The sequence below is a fragment of the Lampetra fluviatilis genome, chromosome 2, assembly GCF_964198595.1.
Source record: "Lampetra fluviatilis chromosome 2, kcLamFluv1.1, whole genome shotgun sequence".
NCBI lineage: Eukaryota > Metazoa > Chordata > Hyperoartia > Petromyzontiformes > Petromyzontidae > Lampetra > Lampetra fluviatilis.
In genome coordinates, this window is record NC_136276.1 from 11,558,601 (window position 1) to 11,580,966 (window position 22,366).

Here is a 22,366-nt window from a genome sequence, read left to right on the forward strand (position 1 = left end):
CATCGCAATGTCTTGTCTCTTCCTTTAGTGTCATTGTCACCTTGTGTCGATCCGCTTGATAAGACGGTGGGAATCCAAATAGATGCCACGGCACTCACTCCTGACCCAAGGGCCTCCATCACAAATGACCTTATCCTGTTGACCGCCTGACACCACGGCTCAGGGCTGTTTGTGTGCGTGCCTTTTCAGAGGCTGTCACTCTAGCCTTGTAGACCCTCGCTTGGGAGTAAACAGTTGGGTCGTACGGATCGCGTGTGCATATCACACACGAGCATTGAATACAGTTTATTTTCAAGACGTTAAAGATGGTTTCAACACAAAATTGTAAACATGGCATTGTTATCTGTTCCATGGTTTGATATGAACACAAGTTACAATGTACCTGCATATGTATGTATTACATATACAATACATATATATTTTTTAGATCATCAACAGAGGACATGCAGGAGAACTGCCTTTCAATTAAGTTGTGCAAAGTGGCATTATTTAAGTGGTATGACCGTGGTGCTTCTGCTTTTAAGTGGTACGACTTTGTGAAAGTACCAGATGCTTCAATTCCTATTAAATGCTCTTGAGTGAAGCAGACCGAAGAGCCCACAGTGCACATTAAACCAAGCTGGTGCTTTCACAATCGGTGTAATGGCACATGATTGACGTATCATGCCCTGCTTGGTGATTTTTTTGCACTGTTCTCCATTGCATCTGGCAGCCAGCTTGACACTAAAACTCGTCTAGCATCAGAGGGACACGGAACTGCACAGTTAGTGAAACATCCAGTGTCGTGGTGTTTTAATCTTTTAGTGAAGCTATCAGCTGAGCCAGTTTTCGATACATCCGCAGTGACTTCTCTCTCCAGTGAGTGTTCACCCTCCACCCACCTAAAATAAAAACAATTATCAAAAGAAATCTGATTATCCTCATGGGCAAATATTTCAGATGAAAAAAACACTGCTATAAAAATTACACAAATGCATCCTTGAGGACATTGGAGGCCGATGCCATGATACGCACCAGCTTCACATAGCTCATAATTAACAATTTGATATAAGCCCCATTGCGCCGTGGTGGCATTCATCTCGGAAGGTTTGCGCGAAGAATAAAGGATGCTCCTTTATCTTCCGCAAATTTCCGCATTCATTATCGGGCCCTTTTCCTAACGCGGCCCGCTATCGTCGTCATCGGCATATTGATCGGTGGCGCCCACCGCCGCCGCTACCGCCTTCAGAACTAGAGATCCCTGGCCGTAATTGCCTCACTGTACGAGCCGTGTCGCCGTGCACGTCTCGTTCCCGGCCCCTCGTTACCCGCTTTTGAAATTCCAAACAGAAGGAGGGCATCCCGACTCGTGCAGGTGTCCACCCGAGCGCAGTGGGAGCGTTCTAGAAGGAGATGGTGGCCTGTGTAAGAGACGGAGCACATATAAAAGGTGCTGACAAACAGCACTTGTCCCAACAGTCTGTTAAGGTTGTACGGGGGGGATGGGGGGGGTCTTTGTCTTTTTTTGCACATAAAAAGACAACGAGGCGTATGGTTAAAGAGAGTTCACACCATACTGCTACAAAATGTGCATTCAAAATACTTTTTTGTGTACATTAACCTGTAAATTGGATACCCTGACATTCAACAACATTTTCTGTTAAAATGAATGTGCACTCAGCTTAGCCTTTTAGTGGCACGTTCACGATTATGTGTAGCGCCTTACATTTGTATTCTAATGCGGCTTGGGGGGGGGGATGAAAACATCCACTGTTTCACAATTTGGAGAAAATATCAGAGCAATTTTCCTTGCTTATGTGGGCATCGCCCAGCTGTGTAATGTTACATGGCAAAGAAATTAGCACCTAGCCGCTTTACGTAATTTAACAAGTGTGTTGGAAATACTACTGTGCTTACATTTTACCATATTTTATGGCAGATTTGCACATGGACATGCTGTTGTATTGTTATGCATGCTCATTTAATAGATTTATGATTTATATGAAATGCCCTGCTTTGTGAAAGTGATTGCTAAATTAGACTACGCGAATCTCCCTGCAACGTTTAACTTAAATTCTAATGAGTGTTTATTTCCTTCAGGTGACAAACGCACATACCTGTCACTGCCGCGGCCAGGGGTGAGTTTTGTCGTTTTATGTTTTTCTTTCACTCGTCCTTCCGCTTCACCTGTGCTATTCCATACATTTGATTCCATTGTGAATAACCAATCCATAAGAAAAATATACACTGCAGCATTTCTTTGCTGCCTTCTTGCTTCTGCGTTAGTTTTTATTATGCTTCGTTAAAATTGAAATGTTGAGCAATTCCACATCTGAGCGCACAAGACCCCGAGCAGTGTTCACATGACATGTCGCTGGCGTCATTAGCTCATTACTCGCACTCTCTGTCACGTGTTTACTGTTAAACTCACGCCGCCCCCCTCATTCCTCTCATGAAGCGATTCTTCGCTGACCTGTTGCTGAATTGGAGACTTATTTCTCAAAAGCCAGATGGCACTCTGGCTGGACCCACAGTGCCCCTGCCTAGCTCTACTCTGTTACCTCGCTCTACTACCCTCCACGCACTCCCCTACCTCAACATTCACTCAGTGAGAAGTCACCCTTTCTGCTCTGCTGCCCCATCATCTGGAATTATCTTTCCTCAGTCGTACGTGCTGTCCATTCCCTGAACCTGTTCAAGTTCAGGCACAAGACTTTCTGCTTTTCCTCTTCCTTTGACTGTCTCATACTCTATATAAAATAACCTAACAATGTCCATGTTCCACGACTGTCCTGTGTGGCATCTTGAGATACAGTTTTATTTATATATATGAAACCAAATTGTATTGTAATGGCATCGTAATAATAACCTCTATTTTATAAAGCGCCTTTCATATTGAAGTTTCTCAAAGCGCTGTACATAAAAATAAAACTACACTCACAAGTATAGATACAATCTAAGTGAAATCAAAAGTTGGTAATATCAATGACTACTCTCGAAATTCCAATAAAATGAAGAACTATGATGAAAGCGAATAATAATTACAGAGTAATCCAATCAGACGACCACAGTGGTTTTAACATTTTAAGTTACAAGGAATGCCTGTACAAGTATGTGAGTTGTGATTCCTAATGGACCAAGGAAGGGTATTCCACAATCTGGCTGCAGAAAGCTCTGTCTCCCATAGAACGGTCTTGTCTATGGAATGATGAGTAGGCCAGAATCAGCTGATTGTACAGCACATGATCCCAATACAAGATGGTTGCGAGTGCACATCCCAGTTGCAGGGTGGACTCAGCCCTTTCATTCCTCTGTGGTAGCTTTGTGTGGGAATTCAATAGTGTTTGTCCTATGGTGCGACTGGTGCCCACCATAGGAGTGTGGAATATCCATGACTGGTTCTGGGCCATATTTGGGGATGAGCAATATCTAATGCACATTTGATGGGGAAATACTTTGACTTTTTTGACGTGACTCTGCTTATAATGTGTTACTGTTTAGGGCTTTGTGATAGATGTTGAATTTGTCACAGTTCCCGTAACCCAGGGGTCTGCAACCAAAATAACAAAAAGAGCCTTTTTTTATTCGGTAAAAAAATACAAAATTGTATCAAGGACCACAACGCAATGTGAATACGAGATGGTGGTTCCTTAATAAATAGCATCACAAAACGGTCCTTAAAAAGTCGCATCAGGCTCCGGAGCCGCAGTTTGCCGACCCCTGCCCTGACCCCTGACACTACGACCTCAGTGTCACAACGAAATGAGATACCTCTTTTGAAGTGCTGACATCTTTACGTGTCCGATTCTAGAAACACAGCTCAAACCTCAAGCCAGTCAAGCCAGTGAAGCTGGATGCAGAGGTATTTTTACTCGTACTTTGAAAATGCAATGCTGCACACATTTTTTTTTTAATACAAAAACTGAATAGTCCACGTAAGCGTGTTGAGGGTTGAATGCCTGTAATTACATTTAAAGACACAAGTTAATGTTGTAATTCAAACTGTTAGTAAAGTGGGCTTGCCAAAAGGGATGATGACAAGAAAAATGAGTGTACAGGGAGGGGTACCGCAGTGGCGAGATGTTAACTACCTCACCTGGTATGCAGGAGGTTGTGGGTTCGATCCCGACCCTGACGCCTGTATATTTGGAGTTTAAGTGTTCTCCCCTTGGTCGCGTGGATTTTTCTCCAGGTTCTCTGGTTTTTCCTTCCACATTTCGATTCATGTGTTTAGAGTATTTGGCTGCGATACATTTTCACATGAGCCACTTTGTTTCCCTATCATTTGTGGCCAGGTAGCTTCTGAAAAATAGCTATATAGCTCAGTGGGCTTTACCTGGTAAAATAAAAAAATGTTTAGTTTATATCTAACACCGTTTGAGCCTCGTCTCAAACGGTGTTAGACCAGAGGACGCCAAAAAGCCTTTTAGTGTCTCTAAACACCGTTTGAGACTAGGCTCGAAAGAAAGCTGTCTCTGGTGTGGACCAATCAGTTTCAATGACAATGCATATATTATCAGAGTATGTTTTTTGTTTGCATTCTGACCACAAGTATCGTGGTTAATGCAGACAGGATTCCTTGTAAAAGGTCTCAGTTTGGTGTTTTAATATCTTAACACCTGTTTTGTTGCCAGAAAAAAGGGGAAAACCTATTCTGAAATGAATATCGTTTACAATTGAGAGAATGTTATCATAGGTTTGCAGAATTGTGACTGTACAGGCATGGAATACTAGATACCAGCATGTTCATGTTTGTCGCTGTTGCTTTTTGTCGGGGCACTGCAGGGTTACATACGTCGTTTCAAAACACTGAGTAAATGACACAATTATGTAACAATTCCCGCGCGTTATACTGCGACAGAATACACGGCACGTTGTGTGTAATGGACACACAAACTTGTGCAGAGAAAAAGTGGAAAACTGAACACCAAGACCCACCAGCTGCTGGGTTCTGGCAACGACCAGATGCTCCTGGCACAGTGCTCGAGATCATATCTCCCGTCACATGCTTGCAGCACAAATCCCATCCTGCTTCTAGTAATTTGCTTGTCCAGTTACATTGTAAGCGATTTTCACGGGTAGATTAGTGAGGAATAACGCCAGCAGGTGCGTCTGCGTGTCATTTTATTCCGTTAGAGTGATCAAGGTGGAGAAGGGGGGGATGGCGTTGGCTGGTTTGCAAAGTACTGTAGCTTGCTCACATTGGAAAGAGTGTCTGCAAGCCAAATGGCATCATGTCGAAGCGCGATAGAGTGCCTGCCGGCTTACCTGCTTTGTGCGTATTTAAATATCCCACGGCACCTCCGCAAGGTTAGGTAATTGTTTGCAGGCATTGAAGTATATGAACGCAAACAACAACAATTATGTAACGTTTATAGCAGAGTTCACAGTAGGAGTTAGACACTCGCATGATAGATTTTTTTTCCTATCACACTTTTTTCATACAAGAATGCTGACATTTGGATGAAAGCAGTTTGGAGTTTGGCCTTCTGGCATGAGTCCAATGTTTTCTTCAACTGCAGACAGCTGTTTTTGCCCTAACCTTTCTGTGACGTTATTTTCCCTCTGCACAGACTGAAATGACACTGAATTCCCTATATTAAAAAAAGTGCAGTCATCTAGATACTAAAGACAACCATCCCAATGGATGCTGTTATGAAATTGGTTTTCCACGCATTTACTAATTTCTCCCTTGAAAAAGAGGCACGGTTATCTGAGTGCGCTCCAAAGGATATCAATTAATCTATATTGGATTTTTTTGTACAAATTTAGCCAGGGGCCAGTAGAAAAGGAATCTGTGGCCTCAGAAGTCTCCTTCCAGGGGGCGGTTGGAGCACATGTACAAATGAGGACTTTCGGCTCACTCTATAGTTTAACAACTTTGCAGACACGTGGAAGAGTTATCACGGTCATCCTCATTACCATATTATAGCAATTATATGATTTAACCAGGGAACGCTCAATGATATTACTTCAGGAAGATCCTGCACAGGAATGTTTGGCATGTGGGGAGAAACCGGAGTAATGTATACAGAAAAAAAAACCCATACATACAATGACGAAACACTCAACACTGTAATCTGTCGGTCACCTTGCAGCCTTATGTCTACAACACCTGGAAAGCCTCGGTGGTCACCCATCCAAGTAATCATCAGGCTCAAAACCTGCTTAGCTTCTGGAATCCAACAACATTAAGGCAATTTGGTCGCAGGCTTGATAATTCACAACAGGCAATGTGGGTATCAGGTTGTGTACCGTGTCTTACGTGGCATACTGTGCAACGTTTCACTGCATACTGGGATCATCTACAGGAACTGCATTTAACCAAATCACCCTAAATCTTCCCAATAACGTCAACGCAGAAGCTAGGCAGGGTTATTATTCAGTTCCTGAAGAAGCTCCCGGCACGTGGAGTGAAACGTTAAACACGCCAAACAACGGACGGTACAGCCCTAAACACAAGTGAGTGCTCTATTAGCACAACCGCGAACACCTTAGGCAGTGGTAACACGGAGTTCGATTTCCCACCTCCAAACCTCTGTGCGCGTGCAGGAGCAAGTGAAGATCGCCAAGCTGGGGCTCGAGCTGCGTCTGCTCACAGCAGACGTCGACGCGGAGGCAGAGAAGCTGAGCAGCCGCGATGGTGGTGGCGAGGTTACCCAGCTTGTCCAGAGCTTGTCCTCCATGGTCTACGCAATCTACCTCTTCACCAGGTGAGGTGCCTCAGACTCGCAGAGAACGCCGATTCGTCACGTGCGCCGAATCAAATCACCTGGAATGCACTCGATCTCGTGGAGATCTGAGAAGTGAAGCCTGGATAGTGCACGGATGGGTGACCCTTGGGCACACCAGATTGTTATAGGTGTCTATTGGGTTGTGCTGAGTTGTGGGCAGCAGAGGGCAGTGCAGTTAATAGTCATGGCCACCCTATTCTTCCTTGCTCCCATGTCGATGCTCCAACACCTTCACCAACCCACACTGGGCAGCGTGGTGAAGAATGGTCGAATAATGCCCACGACCCACATGCCGAGGAGAGGCATGCCCTGAACCAGCAGTTTTCACAAAGGGGCTCTACAATGTACTTTGTTTTCCCACTGGCCGCTCTTTAAATGGCTTCCAGTGGAAACTTGAATGAACGATAGATGTTAATGAAATATGGCAAAACATTTTATTTTCATGCAGGAATAAGGAAAGGATGGCAGGTTACATAAGTAACCAAAATTCTAGATAATGGTCAATTCGTGTTTTTATGGTTGTGTTGTAGTGATAACATTTGTTTTATTGTTGTGAAAAAGCTTCTCAGGTTTTTAGAACTTTATAAGTAACTTATTTGCATTTCCCACAGATATGAATTTGTTGTGATTAAATTCTGCAATGGAGACAAGAGGCTTGGTAAAGCAATGCTTAAAGCTTCGCTCAAAAGTCTCTGTGTCACCTCACCCACACAAACCATGGAGAAAATGAGATGATGATGCGGTTCAGTTTTATCTGAAATGACCTGCAGGATGGGAATTAGCTTGCACTGCCTTTGGCCTAATTCATTCCAAGAACACACGGCGAAACTTAATCAGGGATCAATAAATCAAGGGAAATCTATCCCTTTGGCAAGTCCGGAATGACTAATGGCAAAGCATATTATACTCTTGTTGCAGTCCTGATAAATTCGCTTATTTGGCAATGAATATTAAATGTACTTTCACCATTCTTTTTTGTAAAAACATTTATTGTTTATTGTGAAACACTGGGGAGCCAAAGGTGCTGTATTTTTTGCTGATAATGTATTGAGCAATAAAGCACAGCTTGCGATTGCACAAACTTTTCTTGCAATGGGGAAAAGCGAGATTGAGGACATCGCTACAATAAAGCATATATCACGGCTTGGACCACGATACATTCTAGAAACTTCGCATTCTATTTGTCACAAAAAATGCACACAGTCCACCATGATATAAGGGGCCGTCCATAAATGACGTCACGCACCTGGGGGGGGGGGGGGGGGTCAGACATTTGTGACGATGTGTGACGAGGGGGGGGGGGGTTATTCGAGAAATCACGCAGCAGTTTGCTGCATAAATACCAACACCTATTCAACAGTTGTAAACAAAACAAAAAATGGCAATTGAATTTAATAACAAAATTACATTTTAAGAACCTTTTGATATTACTTTCAGCAGTATAAATGGGTGCGCCACAGTTAGTCGATCGGAAGGTTGTGTTTGATGGGGTAAAGTGTGGGTACTCCTGTGGCTTCCAAGACTTCTGTCCAGCATGAAAGAGTAGGGCAAATGCCCTTTTAGAGGTGCTCATGAGAGCTCCCTTGAGTGAAGGATCTTCCGTCAGCAGCTTCTTTTGTCCTTACCTCCAATGAGCACGATTGGCTACGTACAGTGCGAAAGAAGTTCAACATACATACAGCGGCCTAAGCAACTGTTTTGCCATATCAAGCAGCAAGGTCATACATTTAAAAAAAAATTAAAATATACACAGGATGACAGTGTCTGTCACTGCCAGATGCACGTATAATCATCATCAGCCATATATCCATGATTGGATGGAGGCCATTCCATGTCACCTCCATTCTTCCCCACACCCTTGGTATTCCCAACGTCCTGCTCATGCACATGAGTTGATCTCATAATCTCATCTCTATGGTGGCCGTCCTCTCAGGCGTATTCCCTCCTTTGACTGGCAATTCATCACAAATCTCATTCATCGGCCATCATCCCTTAAACATGTCTGTAATTGCATTTCGTCCATGATCCATGTATTTGTCTTTCTGTCTCTCGATGTTATTCCCAGAATGCACCCCTTCATGCATACTTTGGGATTATTAGTTTATCTGGGAATCAAACACATACATTTACAAAAAATATTATATGATAAGATGTCACGAAAGCTTCAAATCTAGAATTAAAACATACATTTAGGTATGCACATGTACTGACAAAATAATTAAAAAGCGTTGTCAAACCACTGCTGGATGAAGACCTCCCTTGTCATATCAGTCATGGGGATTTGTTTGACCATACTTCACTCTGCTGGTCAGATACAATTTCAATGTTGTCTTTTCCGGGAATCGAAGTCAGGTAGCTGAGTTGATGGTGCAGTACGCTAACCACTGTATCACTGCATGCCCCCCTCTGCTGCCCTCATCCACCAGATTCCACAGCTGTACATTTTACGAATAATGTTCAATATTGTCTATAATTAAAATGCCATGAAGGTCCATTTTAAGAAATGTGAACTCTTATGGTGATAGTTACTCTTTCAGTTGGACAATGACTTAATTCTCCACAAAGTGGCCTATCCAATTTTTGGTTAAATAACGTAAAAAAAAACATATGATAAGATGTCAGAACCTCGGCAAGGTGAATCCTGGGTAGAACGTGAATGGGAGACTGTCTGGGATTGTAGGCTTGACTTGAAAGGTGGCTAGTAATGGATAATTGATTCCAGCAATTATTTAGTCCATCAGCATGCAGCTTTGAATGTTACCCTCTCGTAAGCATGATTTCTCCATCTTGTGCAATTGCAAGGCACTCATGAAAAAGAACCTTCAAGCTCACTGACTTTCCTGTGAAAATAAAGGTCATTATTATTATGTTGTTGTTTTAAATCATATTCTCGAAAAACCAATGAATGTCAATAACCATTGTGCCAAGACTTATAAATGATAAAATCAATTTACTAACATGTAATGCCCACTCTAATATTATATTAAGAACATACCAACATACACATTAAAAGGGGGGGCAAACTAACACGCATTCTCTAAAGTTATTTACAGAGACGTTAGAAGATGTTTTCTGAAAACTGGATTGGAGAAACAAAGGCATAAAGATTAATGGCGAATACATTAACCATCTCAGATTTCCAACTGACATTGAGATTATAGCATCTACTAGAAATTAACTATAGGAATTAGTTAAGCACCTCACAAAGAAGGCTACAAAGTTGGACCAAAGCTCAAATGAGCAAAACAAACATCATCTAGGTGAGGCACAGTAAAGAAATTAAAATATTTGCTGGAGATATATGAATATATTTGTCATAGCTGGAAAAAAAGTCGGAAGATATGTACCTTGGACAGTTACTGACAGTAGACCTGGAGTAAAAGTATCAAGTAAAAAGATGGCCGAGAGCAGGTTAGAGTGCTTTTGGCAGAGGTGTGGACTCGAGTCATGTGACTTGGACTCGAGTCAGACTCGAGTCATGAATTTGATGACTTGCGACTCGACTTGGACTTGCATAACAATGACTTTGTCCCACCTATGAGATGTGGACTCGAGTCATGTGACTTGGACTCGAGTCAGACTCGAGTCATGAATTTGATGACTTGCGACTCGATTTGGACTTGCATAACAATGACTTTGTCCCACCTATGAGATGTGGACTCGAGTCATGTGACTTGGACTCGAGTCAGACTCGAGTCATGAATTTGATGACTTGCAACTCGACTTGGACTTGCATAACAATGACTTTGTCCCACCTCTGGCTTTTGGAAAAACTGAACTTGATATTGAAAATTAACATAGCACTGTATCTAAAGAAGATAATTTTTTAAATGTTTATCAGTGCATACTACCTGCAATGATATATGGTTCATAAACATGGTAATTAATGGAAATTTTAGAACAAAAACTGAAAAGTGCAAAGAAGCATGAAGAGATGCGTGCTTGGAATTGCATTGAAAGACATAAATAGGAACACGTGGATTCGAGAATGTGTGTATGTACTCTATGTTGAACTTATTTTGCGCCGTACATAGCCAACTGTGCTAATCGGAGGTGCAGGGTTAATGCCATCATCCAAACTATTTAGGCTTTGGCAGATCAGTCAGCAGAACGGATGATGGCTTACGCTCAAAAACAATAACCGAGTGACAGCTACAGAATGACACAGATTTCAACAATGTACCTTGTACCTCGTACATTGTTGAAGAATGAAACAGGTCCTAGAGGACATTCACCTAGGAGATGGAGTGTGCAGGTGCTGGATGGACTGCTACATCATCGGAGGCTTGGGAAGGCCTTCATCCAGCAGTGTACAGACCATGGCTGATTCTCTATACCTGCACATGTCGGTATACTCAATGCCAATTTCGAGGTAGTTTTGCTATTCCTATATTGAAGGAGCACAGGCTATAGTGGTTTACTATATAGTTCTTAGTGTGAGTTGCATGGCCACAATTTCACTGTGGCTTCTCTTTAACTTTATATTAATGAAGGAAATGCGCACATCGATCTGTTGATGTTTTGATGCGGTTGATGGTTACACCAGGGTCTTGGAGGAATGTCAAAGTTGATGGTTATACCAGAGTCTTGGAGGAGTGTCAAAACCTGGCAGTGCAATGTGTGGGTCTTGAATGATGTATATAATCTGGACATCCACATTGAGACTTGATAAGGCAACGAGGTACAGTGTCGATATCTTGGTTGATGGGTTGGTTGTCGTTGGACCATGGGGGCTGGTGATGATGATAGATAAAAAGTAAGGTGTCTCTACGCTCACACGAGAACGTGAGCCAGCACTCACCTCTGTTGGTGTCCCCTTGGCAGGGTCCATTCTCTCAGTAGAATAGCGCTATATATTTCAACACTGTCTTCATCGTCACCCACTTCAGGTATTTTGTGCAAATGTTCATAGCAGCTAGCGTTGCTGACAATCCATGAAAAGAAACGGGACTGTACAAGTGTTTATTTTCGGGGTGTACCACATGAAGGTGGAAGCTGATAAGGCGAATGTTCTTCACTTACACTGAGCGTACATACAATTGCTTTTCATTTAAAAATCCAACAACTGTTCAATGTACTTCAATCACAAACCATTCTCTCTAACAATGTGTCCTTTTAGAGCTGAATTTTAGAAAATGTAACACACCTGCACATTTTTTCTGGGCTTTTTATGTTCAGTCGTTATCACCGAGTCAGCAGAGACTATAATTTACTGCGTTTTTAAAACCACATACTTGCCCAACTGTGAGCAGCGCATTTTGTACGTTGCACATCAAAGTGCACACATTTTGCGTTATTCAGGCTTATCATATAAAAGTTGTCTCCCTGTTCAAATCAGCACTGGGCTGTGCCCTGAGCCAACGATTGGAAATCCCACGTGACCAAATTATGAACTGAGCGAGTCTTTCCTTAAGGTGACCAAGATGAGACTTCCCACGAAGTAGTACATATTTATTGACCCAAGAGGTTAATGTGTTGAGTTGACCATCCAATAAATGAACCCACGCATTTCTGATCAAGTGTGGAAAGCTCAGCCCAAATTTCCTCCATGCTGGAGCACATGTTCATGATGGAATCATAAGAGAAACAAGACATGACATAACCGCTGCCTCTTTCCTATGAACTCTCAAGCTGCAGTTTGCTAAAAGCAGTGACTAGTGGTAATGCATTTTTGTATGGAGCCAACCATGCTAATCAAAGGTGTAGGCAATTTAAATACAATTAGTGGATCACCCCTGCACCCTCAGATTAAGTCTGATCCAGACCCACATTGATAACGGTGGCTCTGAAAAATACTGCTACCCACAATCAGTCCAAAACCAAAACAAGGGCTTTGTAGTCCATGAGGCAGCTGTGGTAACCGACACTTTAATAGACGTGACATAACCACGTATGGGGAAAACGTGAATGCATAGGGCTTGTGTTTAGGCTGAGGGTTACTGCACAACAATTGGCTGCAGGACTGTTTCATTTAAATGAGAAGTATATTATTGCTCTACAGCTGTCACTGTTGTTCTGGGACACAATGACAATGAAGAATTCAAAAGGCAAAAACAATGTTGAATTGGACATGAAGCCATCTTGTTGTCAGCAACGTCAATTCACTGTTACAGGAATCATGTGAGTTGTACGCTGAGCACATAAATAAATGATCTAGGTGTTTAAATATTTATTTCGACTCTCAATGTGTAAGTGACAATTATGCAGCCACAGTGCAATGCGTGTGCCGTGTTTGTTAATGCTCATCCCCTTTGTTCATTGCCAAAAGTCTGCCTACAGAGCTTAATGATATATTCCCCATTATGTTTTAATTTGGAAGGGGGAGTATAATGCCACAAATAATGTATTACGTAACTACTGATGAATGAGGCAGTTTCAGCCCTGATATATTTTCATCAGACCTCAACAATAGTAATAATATTAACAACGACATTTTATGTCATGCCGTGACATGGCAAACGATTGCAAGGGCGCTGGCAATCCATTAAGTACACTAGTACAGTTTAGAATTTACTAATATCGTGCTTATGTTTAGTATATGGTTTGGACTGCAAGTTCATGACTTGCAGCAAATAAAACACAATTTTTGCTCATTTCAATATTATGCAGTTGAAATGGTTGTAAATGAGAATGGACAAACAACATAGCACATCAGCAAAGCAATACTAGTATTGAAAGGGAAGTTGATATTTGTGATTTTTTCCCATGAGCTAATCATGAGATTGACTGACAAATCACAGAACATCCTGAACCCCAATGATCAGATACCGAAAGATGCTACATATTTGATTAAAGGCACTTTTTTTTACAATTCCACAGCCAAAATTAATCACATTATATGATGCAATTTAGGTCGCAGCATAAAAAAACTCCTCATCTCTGTCAAGCATTGCAATTCCTGGTGACGTCTCTGCTGGTATATGTTCGTATTATTGACTACAGTACAAATCTGCCTCGTATATATTTTATGGTCAAAGACTGGCAGACTGCTGAAATGACTAAGATCTGATTGTAAATATATGCAAAAAAGGAGGCTATTATGAAATGTACCCTAATTGTTCCCTTCGTCTCTAGCCAAAACATTTTAATTTGTGTAATGTTGGTGTATGCTCACAGGGCAGCCCGGAGACATGTGATCTCATAATGGAGACAGAGTAATCTTCTTGGTTCTTTCGGTAAAGTCACGTAGAAGGGAAGTAATAAAATAATACAAATAAAACATAATCAAATAATTCTCACGACGTTTCGGCCACAACGCAAGCAGCCATCCTCACCTGAGGACGGCTGCTTCTACGTGACTTTACCGAAAGAACCAAGAAGATGAATCCCTGCAGTCACGAAAGCTTTAAATCGAGAGACAGAGTAAGTTTATATTATCCAGAAAAGTTTGATAATTCAACCACAACCAGAACACAAATTGCGATTTTAGCTGAATCTTCATGAATGATTCCAGTTCCGAACATTCAACAGAACATTTAACTCAATGGAAGGTCATGGCATTTACATTTTGATACCACTTGAGCTTTGAAATCCTATTTTTTTTTAAAGGTCATGAATCGTAGATCGTATTTAAGTGTGATAATAACTTAAAAGGTGACCACATTAATTAATTTTCATTAACCGCATCTTAAAAATGTGGTTCTAAATTTATGTTGCTTGAAACTGGTATTAAATATGTAAACATAAGTCTGTTTCGCCACGCAAAATTGATGGAAATAACATTTTAGTCCACCAGTCTTTTGGACTTCTGGACCAATATTTCCCAGAAACATTTGTAGAAGCAAACAAACACTATACAGGTTTTGACCTTCAGGATCTCATCAGCTGAGTCGAACTCGTGGAACAAATATGTAAGTTGGCTATATGTTATGGAAAACAGCTCTCCACCAACAGGGGGATTCGTTCAATGCAAAACAGTTTCTAAGTAGACACACTCATTACGCGCTGTTGTAGAGGGCTATGGGTAATACAGTAATTACTAATTAGTAATACAATAATTACTCATAATCTTCGGTTTTTTCGGTAAAGTCACGTAGGTAAAAATAATAAAATCATAATAAAAATTCCTTTTTGACTTTACCGAAAAAACCCGAAGAGTATGAATCCTTGCAGTCACGAAAGCTTCAAATCTAGAGCAATAATTACTCATTGATAACCAAATCCCCCAAAATTCGTCCAATCCCATCAGACCTCAGATGCTAAGCATGTTTGAGCCTGGGTAAGTGTGCTCGGGTCGACCAGAAGGAATACGAAGAGGCGTTGCAGGCTGCTGTGGGGCTATGTTGTCCGCAGAGGGCAGTGTAGCGAACTTCATAGCGCTCTGCTACGCCCCAGCGTCATCACTTCTCGCTCTCAAGTTCAAGTTTCATTTATTAGGTGTAGCCCTGTGAGCCATTCGGCTCTTGAATCGGGTGCAACCGCAACAAACAAAAAACAAAACCATGAACAATAAAACATCTTAAAGTGAATATGTGACTAAGTGCAAACAGAAAATCCAAGAAAAGAGAGCAAAATATTGCAGAAAAGCACCGTACATCAACGCTGTGTGCAAAAATCCCAGTGGGATGCAAGTCAAACAACAACAACCATAAGACAACTTAGATTAAGGCCATCAGTCTAACTCTGTACTACAACAAACATGGCTAAACCAATACACTTTTCTAAATCACCAAAATAAAGCCATGAAAGCAATGAAAAAGCAATTATAGGAACTGTGACGGAATTTTCACAATAAATGGCATAAACATGTACTACCAAAACCTTGCAGCCATAGCTGGCTGCATGAGCCACTCCGCAACAGTAGCAGCATCAATAGGAGTATTATAATTTTTCAATGCACCTTTAAGATCAGCACACTAAATCAAATCACCCACAACTACCGGCATGGGAAGCATTGGACGATCGACACGTTGTGACGAGGCACTCGTTCAGCAACGGATTGACAAACGGCCTGTACATAATATAGTTCTATGTAAGTTATTTGTTACCAATTTTTTGTCCCACGGCTGCAAGATAGTTTCCACATGGATTCCGGCAGTAACCCTGCATGTTCCATGTGTAACAGCAGATGGCACTGCAGCGGTGTAATTGACAGGATGGAAATGTGACATGCATTGTGCTTCACCTGCTGGGAAGAAGACATTGCAGTAGCATTATGCACAATAACAATTCTGTAAACACCTGCATAAAACGGATGCAAAAGCACGTTTTGCTCATTATCATACTCACCCAAGGACATCATCTGTGAGGTTTAGGAAGGCAATATTTATAATGCAATTAAGGACTCAATTAAGTGCCTCGTCGCTTGATGCCCCGCCATAAACTTGTTTATGGCCATTACGCGTGAGCGTGTTAGTTTATTATTGATTTTAAACATGGCTGGCATGACAAAGCCACTTGCCACTGTTGATTATTAAAAAAAAAATAAGCGCAGAGGCAACGAGTGCAAGTGTCGTCTCTTTAGTGCCATTTCATTTCAGAGGTGACCGACAGCTGCAGATTAATACAGTATTCAGCATTATTTTTACGTGTCCTTTAAATGTTGACGTTAAAGAAACCAGGGGTGGACGGATGCATCGATTCTACGTATCATGACGCAGGCATCGAATCATGACATCAATCGATGTCTGCGCTCTCGTGATACACGCATCGAATCTCAGGTGTAAGAAACGGTGTTTTTTTCCGTCCTATTTAAATATTTGCATGCACGTAATGGGATTCCACGCCACCCCTTAAGCACCTGGAGGCACTGCCAAAGCAACAAATTTAACGGGAGCAGAAACATAAATAGTGAGAATTTATAATCGATTCGGTGGGCAGGAGAAATAATTCCATACCAAAGCACATTGTGTAAATGTCACCTTTTTCATGAGACAAAAATGTGCAGCATCTTCTAATTCACCCTCAGTTTTTTTTAACATCTTTTACAAACTCAACAGCTCCCTGAAGTCAAAAGCCTGATTTACGGCTTTTACTACCATACAATCATCCACTCCCACTCTGTTGTGCAGAGTGCAATGAACTGTCCTCCATGTGGAGTGCTTTATGAGATGTCAAACTTGATAAAACACTAGCTAGTGTGTGTGTGAGAGAGAGAGAATTAGCGGTTGCACTCCTAGGCGTGACAACAAAAACCCAGTGCAAATTGTAGTGGACGGGCGATGGTGGCGATTTGCGTGCGAGTGCTGATCTCCCAGCAGGTTTGAGCCGAGATAGTGAGTGCTTGGATGGGGAGTCACGGTGCATGAAACAAGTTGTTGTAGCCTTGCTGGGTGCGACGTGGTGGGCAGCAGTGGGCAGTGCCCGCAAGGTCCCATTGTGGGAGTGTGCGTCGATGCCCCCCGCATCTACGCTCACCGCCTTCCCCAACTCAAGTTGACCAACGTGGTTGGAGTCACTGGCGGAGCCAGTGGGGGGGATGGGGTGGCACGTGCCCCCCAATGATCCGATCGAAATCCCTAATTTCGATCGGATCATTGGGGTTTATTCGTAATAAATCGGCATTTTGCGACCCCCACTGCCACTGTGTAGCATACTAGTATGTGCCAGGGACTTTATGAGATGATAGGACAATAGTCTGAGACCATAATTGGCAATAAGTAACGGCAAAGCAGTTATAAGTGACTCAGAATTGTGCGCAGTTGCGTATACAGGACACGACTTCCCTGAAGGCATCAACACCTTCAGCGAGCACGATGCCCATCACACAACGTGGTTCGAATTCGACCCTCAATCGATGACTGCGCCATCACCGCACAATTCAAAGCCATTGCTGGAGGGGTTGCCCCCCCTATCTGGCCAAATAACCCCCAATTGCCAACAGGGCACAGATATGCCGTCACTTAGCAGCAGGTTGATACAAAAAAAATCGCTGTACATGTGTAGTAATTACTCAGGAGGCTTGACGACGGGATCGGAGGCACACTTATTTATTAACACAACTTGTATACAGTTAGCGAGTATACACAGGACCTAAGGGGTAACGTCCCCTTACTCGGCTAACAGGGAGACACAACATCTAAGCCCCGCTAACCTAAGCCCAAGTCCTCCACTAGGGAGCTAGGGGAGGCTACCTGTCCCAGCCCTGGTCAAGCTGGGATCCGACCCCCTGAGTTCCCAGACCTGCTCGTCAGTCTGGGCTCTCGGGGCCACGCCACCGGCTTGCCCTGGTCGGCCCTTATAAGGACAGCGAGCCAGGGGAGCTCCGGGGCCTATTCTAGCTGGTCTTCCGTCTTCGCTGGTTAAAGCTGATACCTCGACCTCGAGCCCTCCGGCTCACCCCCTCTTATAGTCCGCGGCCCCCCCGGGAGGGGCCCGTGGGGGATGCAGGTGCGGACGTCGGTGTGGCCACCTCCTATGTGTACGGCCCTAACCACGCCCCTTGTGTTTGTTTGCCATCCGCTCCCATACACAATTACACCTCTACATCACCCCCCCCTGTACAGCTCGCAGCCGTCCCCGGCTGCAACAAAACCAGAATAAAGGTGCATGCCTCCCCAAAACCGTGTGTGCCTCGCGTAAATTTAACAAGAACGATAACAGTCATAACAACAACAACAACAACAGGAACAGGTAGAAGAAGAAAGAGAAAAAAATAACCCGGCGCACCCTCCCGAATAAATACCCCATTCCGCAAACCCAACATATATACACGCGCTCCGGATGTCCCTCCCCCACTGTCCGCAAGGGCCCCCCAACGGCCGACCTCACAATAGTCTGCGCGTTTTGGCGCGCGTTCTCGCGGCGGGCCCGTCACAAGGGCTCGACCCGGCACGCTCAGTGGTGGTTGGTGACGGTCCGGGTGCAAGAGAGTCTGGCGTCGCTGCCGAGTGACCCCCGACCCCTCCGGGAGGGGTTGGCGGGCGTGGACCCGTCACTCCTGTTGCACCTGGAGATGGAACAGTTGACGTCATGTTAGGCGAGAGCAGCGACGTCGGGGAGTCGGCGGACCCCTCACACGTTTGGCCATGCGTGTGTGTGTGTGAACCACGGGCCGGCGCAATGAACGGTTTCAACCTTGAGGGGTGCACGTACCACCGACGCCTCCCCCATTTGACGCGAACACATTGCGGCCGTAAGACCTGTACGACCTCCACTGGCCCCCGCCACGGCCGTACCAACTTTGACGAGGTTGCCAGTGGCACCTGGGGACAGTGCAACCATGCCCTGTCCCCTGGTTTCCATTTGAACACATGTACCCGCCCCAGCCGAAGCCTCTCGTTCGCCTTCTGGCGGAGTTCAGAATTTTGCACGGCCGCTTCCCGCGCCTCAGACAATTTGCTGATGTTAAATTTAACGTGTTCGGACAAGGTAGACTTCGCCTGAGGCGCCGAGAGCTTCAGCTGGGTCGTCACAGGGGGGTTAGCCTCGCGGCCATACATTAAAAAGAAAGGGGAAAATCCGGTGGCCGCATGGGGAGCCATCCTGTAGGCCTGCAACACACCGGCTATGCGAAGGTCCCAATCTGTCTGGGATTCGGACACCTGTTGGGACAGCATAGACGTGATGGTCCGATGTAGCCGTTCCACCATCCCGTCAGTTTGAGGGTGATACGGGGAGGTCCGAATTTTTTCCGTACCCAAGAGGTCGCACACCTCGCGGAGGAGTTTTCCCGAAAAATTCTTACCCTGGTCAGTAAGCAGCCGTTCCGGAGCACCTTTGTCGAGGACATAGCCCTGGACAAAGGCCTCCGCGATGGCTGCTGCCGACTGGTTGGCCAGGGGCCAGGCCATAGGCCATCTCGTGAAGTATTCGACCCCTGTCAATAAATACCTATTCCCCCTGGGTGTAGCGGGAAATGGGCCGAGTATGTCTAGCGCAACGAGCTCGTTAACCCGGGAAACCTTTATGGACTGCAGCGGAGGGTTGGACCCCCTAGCTGGTGGCTTTCGCTACGCGCATTGCGTGCACGACCCCAGGAGATCCCCCACGTCCTTTGCCATGCCCGGCCAGAAGAAATCGAGCTGGAGCGTGGCAAAGGTCTTGTGAACCCCCAAGTGCAGAAGCCGCTCATGAACAGCCCATACCACCTTACCCCTCAATGCTGCAGGCACCACGAGCTGCTGGCGGCGGGTTTTTCCGTCCCAGTGCATTAAAAGACCCTGGAACAACCCCCACGAGTCAATGTTCGCCACCCCCTGCCCAATCCCCCCTGCGCGACGGCGCAGAGCGAGGAGGGAGGTGTCCTCCATTTGGAGGCGTCCCCATTCCGCGACCGACAACCCCAGCAACGAATCCCTCCCTTCTTGCTCGATAGGACCCGAAGCCAAAGGCGCATCGGCGGCGGCCACGAGGACCGAATCGGTGGTGACGTTCGGGGGCCTACAACGCCCCGAACCCAGGAGGCAAGCGCATTCCGAAGTGGGTGGCAACCGTGACAGGGCGTCAGCGTTCGTGTGGCGGACGCCCTTACGATATGTGGTGACAAAGTCGTAGTCCTGGAGAATCTCCAACCATCGAGACAACTGGCCCGATGGTTGTTGAACCCGCAGAGCGTACTGTAGGGCCGCATGATCTGTACGGACGGTGAAACGCCGACCGTACAGATATGGGCGGTACTGCTGAATGAAATAAACAATTGCCAATAATTCCCGACGGGTAACGCAGTACCGTTGTTCCGCTGGAGACAGTACCCGACTACCGTAAGCCACCACATGCTCTACGCCCCCAATGAGTTGGGACAGCACGCCCCCGATGCCCGTGTTACTTGCATCTGTATCGAGCAAGAAGGGTTGTGAGAAGTCGGGGTAATTCAACGGCGGAGCCCCCACCAGGGCATTCCGGAGGGCGTGAAAAGCAGCCTCCTCCTCCAGCCCCCAATGAAACCTGACTCCCTTGGACGTCAAGGCATGCAATGGTTTCGCGATCGTAGCGAAGTCAGCCACAAACCGTCGATAGTACGACGCGAACCCAATGAAACTCCTGACCTCTCCCACCGAGGTGGGAGTCGGCCAGGAGCTGACGCATTCTGTTTTGGCGGGATCAGTGGATATCCCCGAGCGCCCAACAATGTGACCCAAATACCGCACCGATTCGCGGAGCAAATGGCACTTCTGCGGTTTAAATTTTAAATTGGCAGCCCGCATTTTGAGAAAAACAGCACGCAGCCTCTGGAGGTGTTCCTCGAAGGATTTGCTAAAGACGATGACATCGTCCAAGTAAATTAAACACGAATCCCATTGCAAGCCTGCCAAGACCAGTTCCATTAACCGCTGAAAAGTTGCCGGCGCAGAATGTAAGCCCATCGGCAAGCGGTTAAATTGGAAGAGACCTTGCGGTGTCCGAAAAGCAGTTTTAGGTTTTGATTCGTCATCCAGAGGAAGCTGCCAGAATCCAGATAGTAAATCGAGGGTGGAAAAGAATCGCGCCCCCGCCAAGGCATCGAGCGACTCATCCATTCGAGGAAGCGGGTACGCATCTGCCACAGAAATTTTGTTCAATCGCCGAAAGTCGACACAAAACCGCAGTGAGCCGTCGTGTTTTTTCACCAAAACGATCGGTGCGCCCCACGGGCTGTTGGAAGGGGAAATGATATCGGCGGCTAGCATGTCATCAACAGCCGATTTGACATGATCCTTTTCGGCGGGACTGAGCCGAAAGGGATTCTGGCGGATTGGCGCGCTGTCACCCGTGTCAATATGGTGTCGCAGCAATTTAGTACAACCAATATCAAATTTGTGTTTACTAAAAACGTCGGCAAATTCTTTCAGGAGAACTCGCAGCTGCGCACGCTGCGTATCGGACAGATCCACAGATCCCGCGCAAAGTGCATCCAGCCATCCGTCATCACAGTCCGAATGCGGTCGCGACGGAGGATCGGTGGTTACCTGACCCACGAGTGGTTCCTCATAGGGCGCCGGCGTTGCGTGTGCAAGCACGGTCCCTTGAGGAACCACGGCCGTTCGCGATCCTACATTAAGGACTGCAATGAAGGGGTCCCCATCCCCTTTCACCATGGTCTGAGCCGCTAGCAAATCGGGTCCATTGACCCCGGCCCGAGATGGTCCCAACAAGACCCCCCGATCCGCAACCCCTTTAGCAAACGGCCGACGCAACCTAAGAGGGACGAGCATCTGAGCCCCCGGGGGTACGCGCACAGTTTTTGTCACGAGCGCCTGCACGGTGGCAAACGCCCGACGCTCCGTGGTGGGGGAAGACAAAAATGTAACACGTCGGCCCGATGGGAGCTCGATGCACCCCTGGTCAATCAAGATACGGATGGGCATTTTGGCCAAGAAATCCGTCCCCAACAGGCACGGAACCGCGAGTGAGGAGGAAACCAAAACAGGCCCGGATAATTTAATGTCTCCAATGCAAATTTTGGCGCGGATTTGCCCAATAATGCCCAGCGAGCCCCCGTTAGCAGCATAGCATGGCACGTCAACAGGGAGCAAGGGACGACTTTGAACGGGAAGGATGTTATAAATCAAATCAGATATAATGGTCGCCGATGCCCCTGTGTCAATTAAAATCCGCACCTCTACCCCATCAATATGACCGACCACAACCGATGATCCCGCCGACGCAGCAACGACACGATGGGCGAGCTCCGACCACTGACCCGGTTGGAGCGCTCGCCGCATTTCAGAACAATCGCGCGCGATGGGCGGCGATTTTCGAACCCTGTTCAGTTGAGCGCGTGAGTGTGTGTCGGA

At 45.4% G+C, this 22,366-nt stretch overlaps 1 protein-coding gene across 2 annotated transcripts in view; it reads left to right on the forward strand.

Annotated features, from left to right (window-relative positions):
* CTNNAL1 (catenin alpha like 1) overlaps nucleotides 1–22,366 on the forward strand; it is a 105,499-nt gene that overhangs the window by 62,507 nt on the left and 20,626 nt on the right. For both annotated transcript variants that reach the window (XM_078869321.1, XM_078869316.1), the window contains 3 exons: nucleotides 2,080–2,117; nucleotides 3,791–3,841; nucleotides 6,532–6,692. In XM_078869321.1, the coding sequence (XP_078725447.1) occupies nucleotides 2,080–2,117; nucleotides 3,791–3,841; nucleotides 6,532–6,692 (250 nt within the window). The remainder of the gene's footprint in view (nucleotides 1–2,079; nucleotides 2,118–3,790; nucleotides 3,842–6,531; nucleotides 6,693–22,366) is intronic.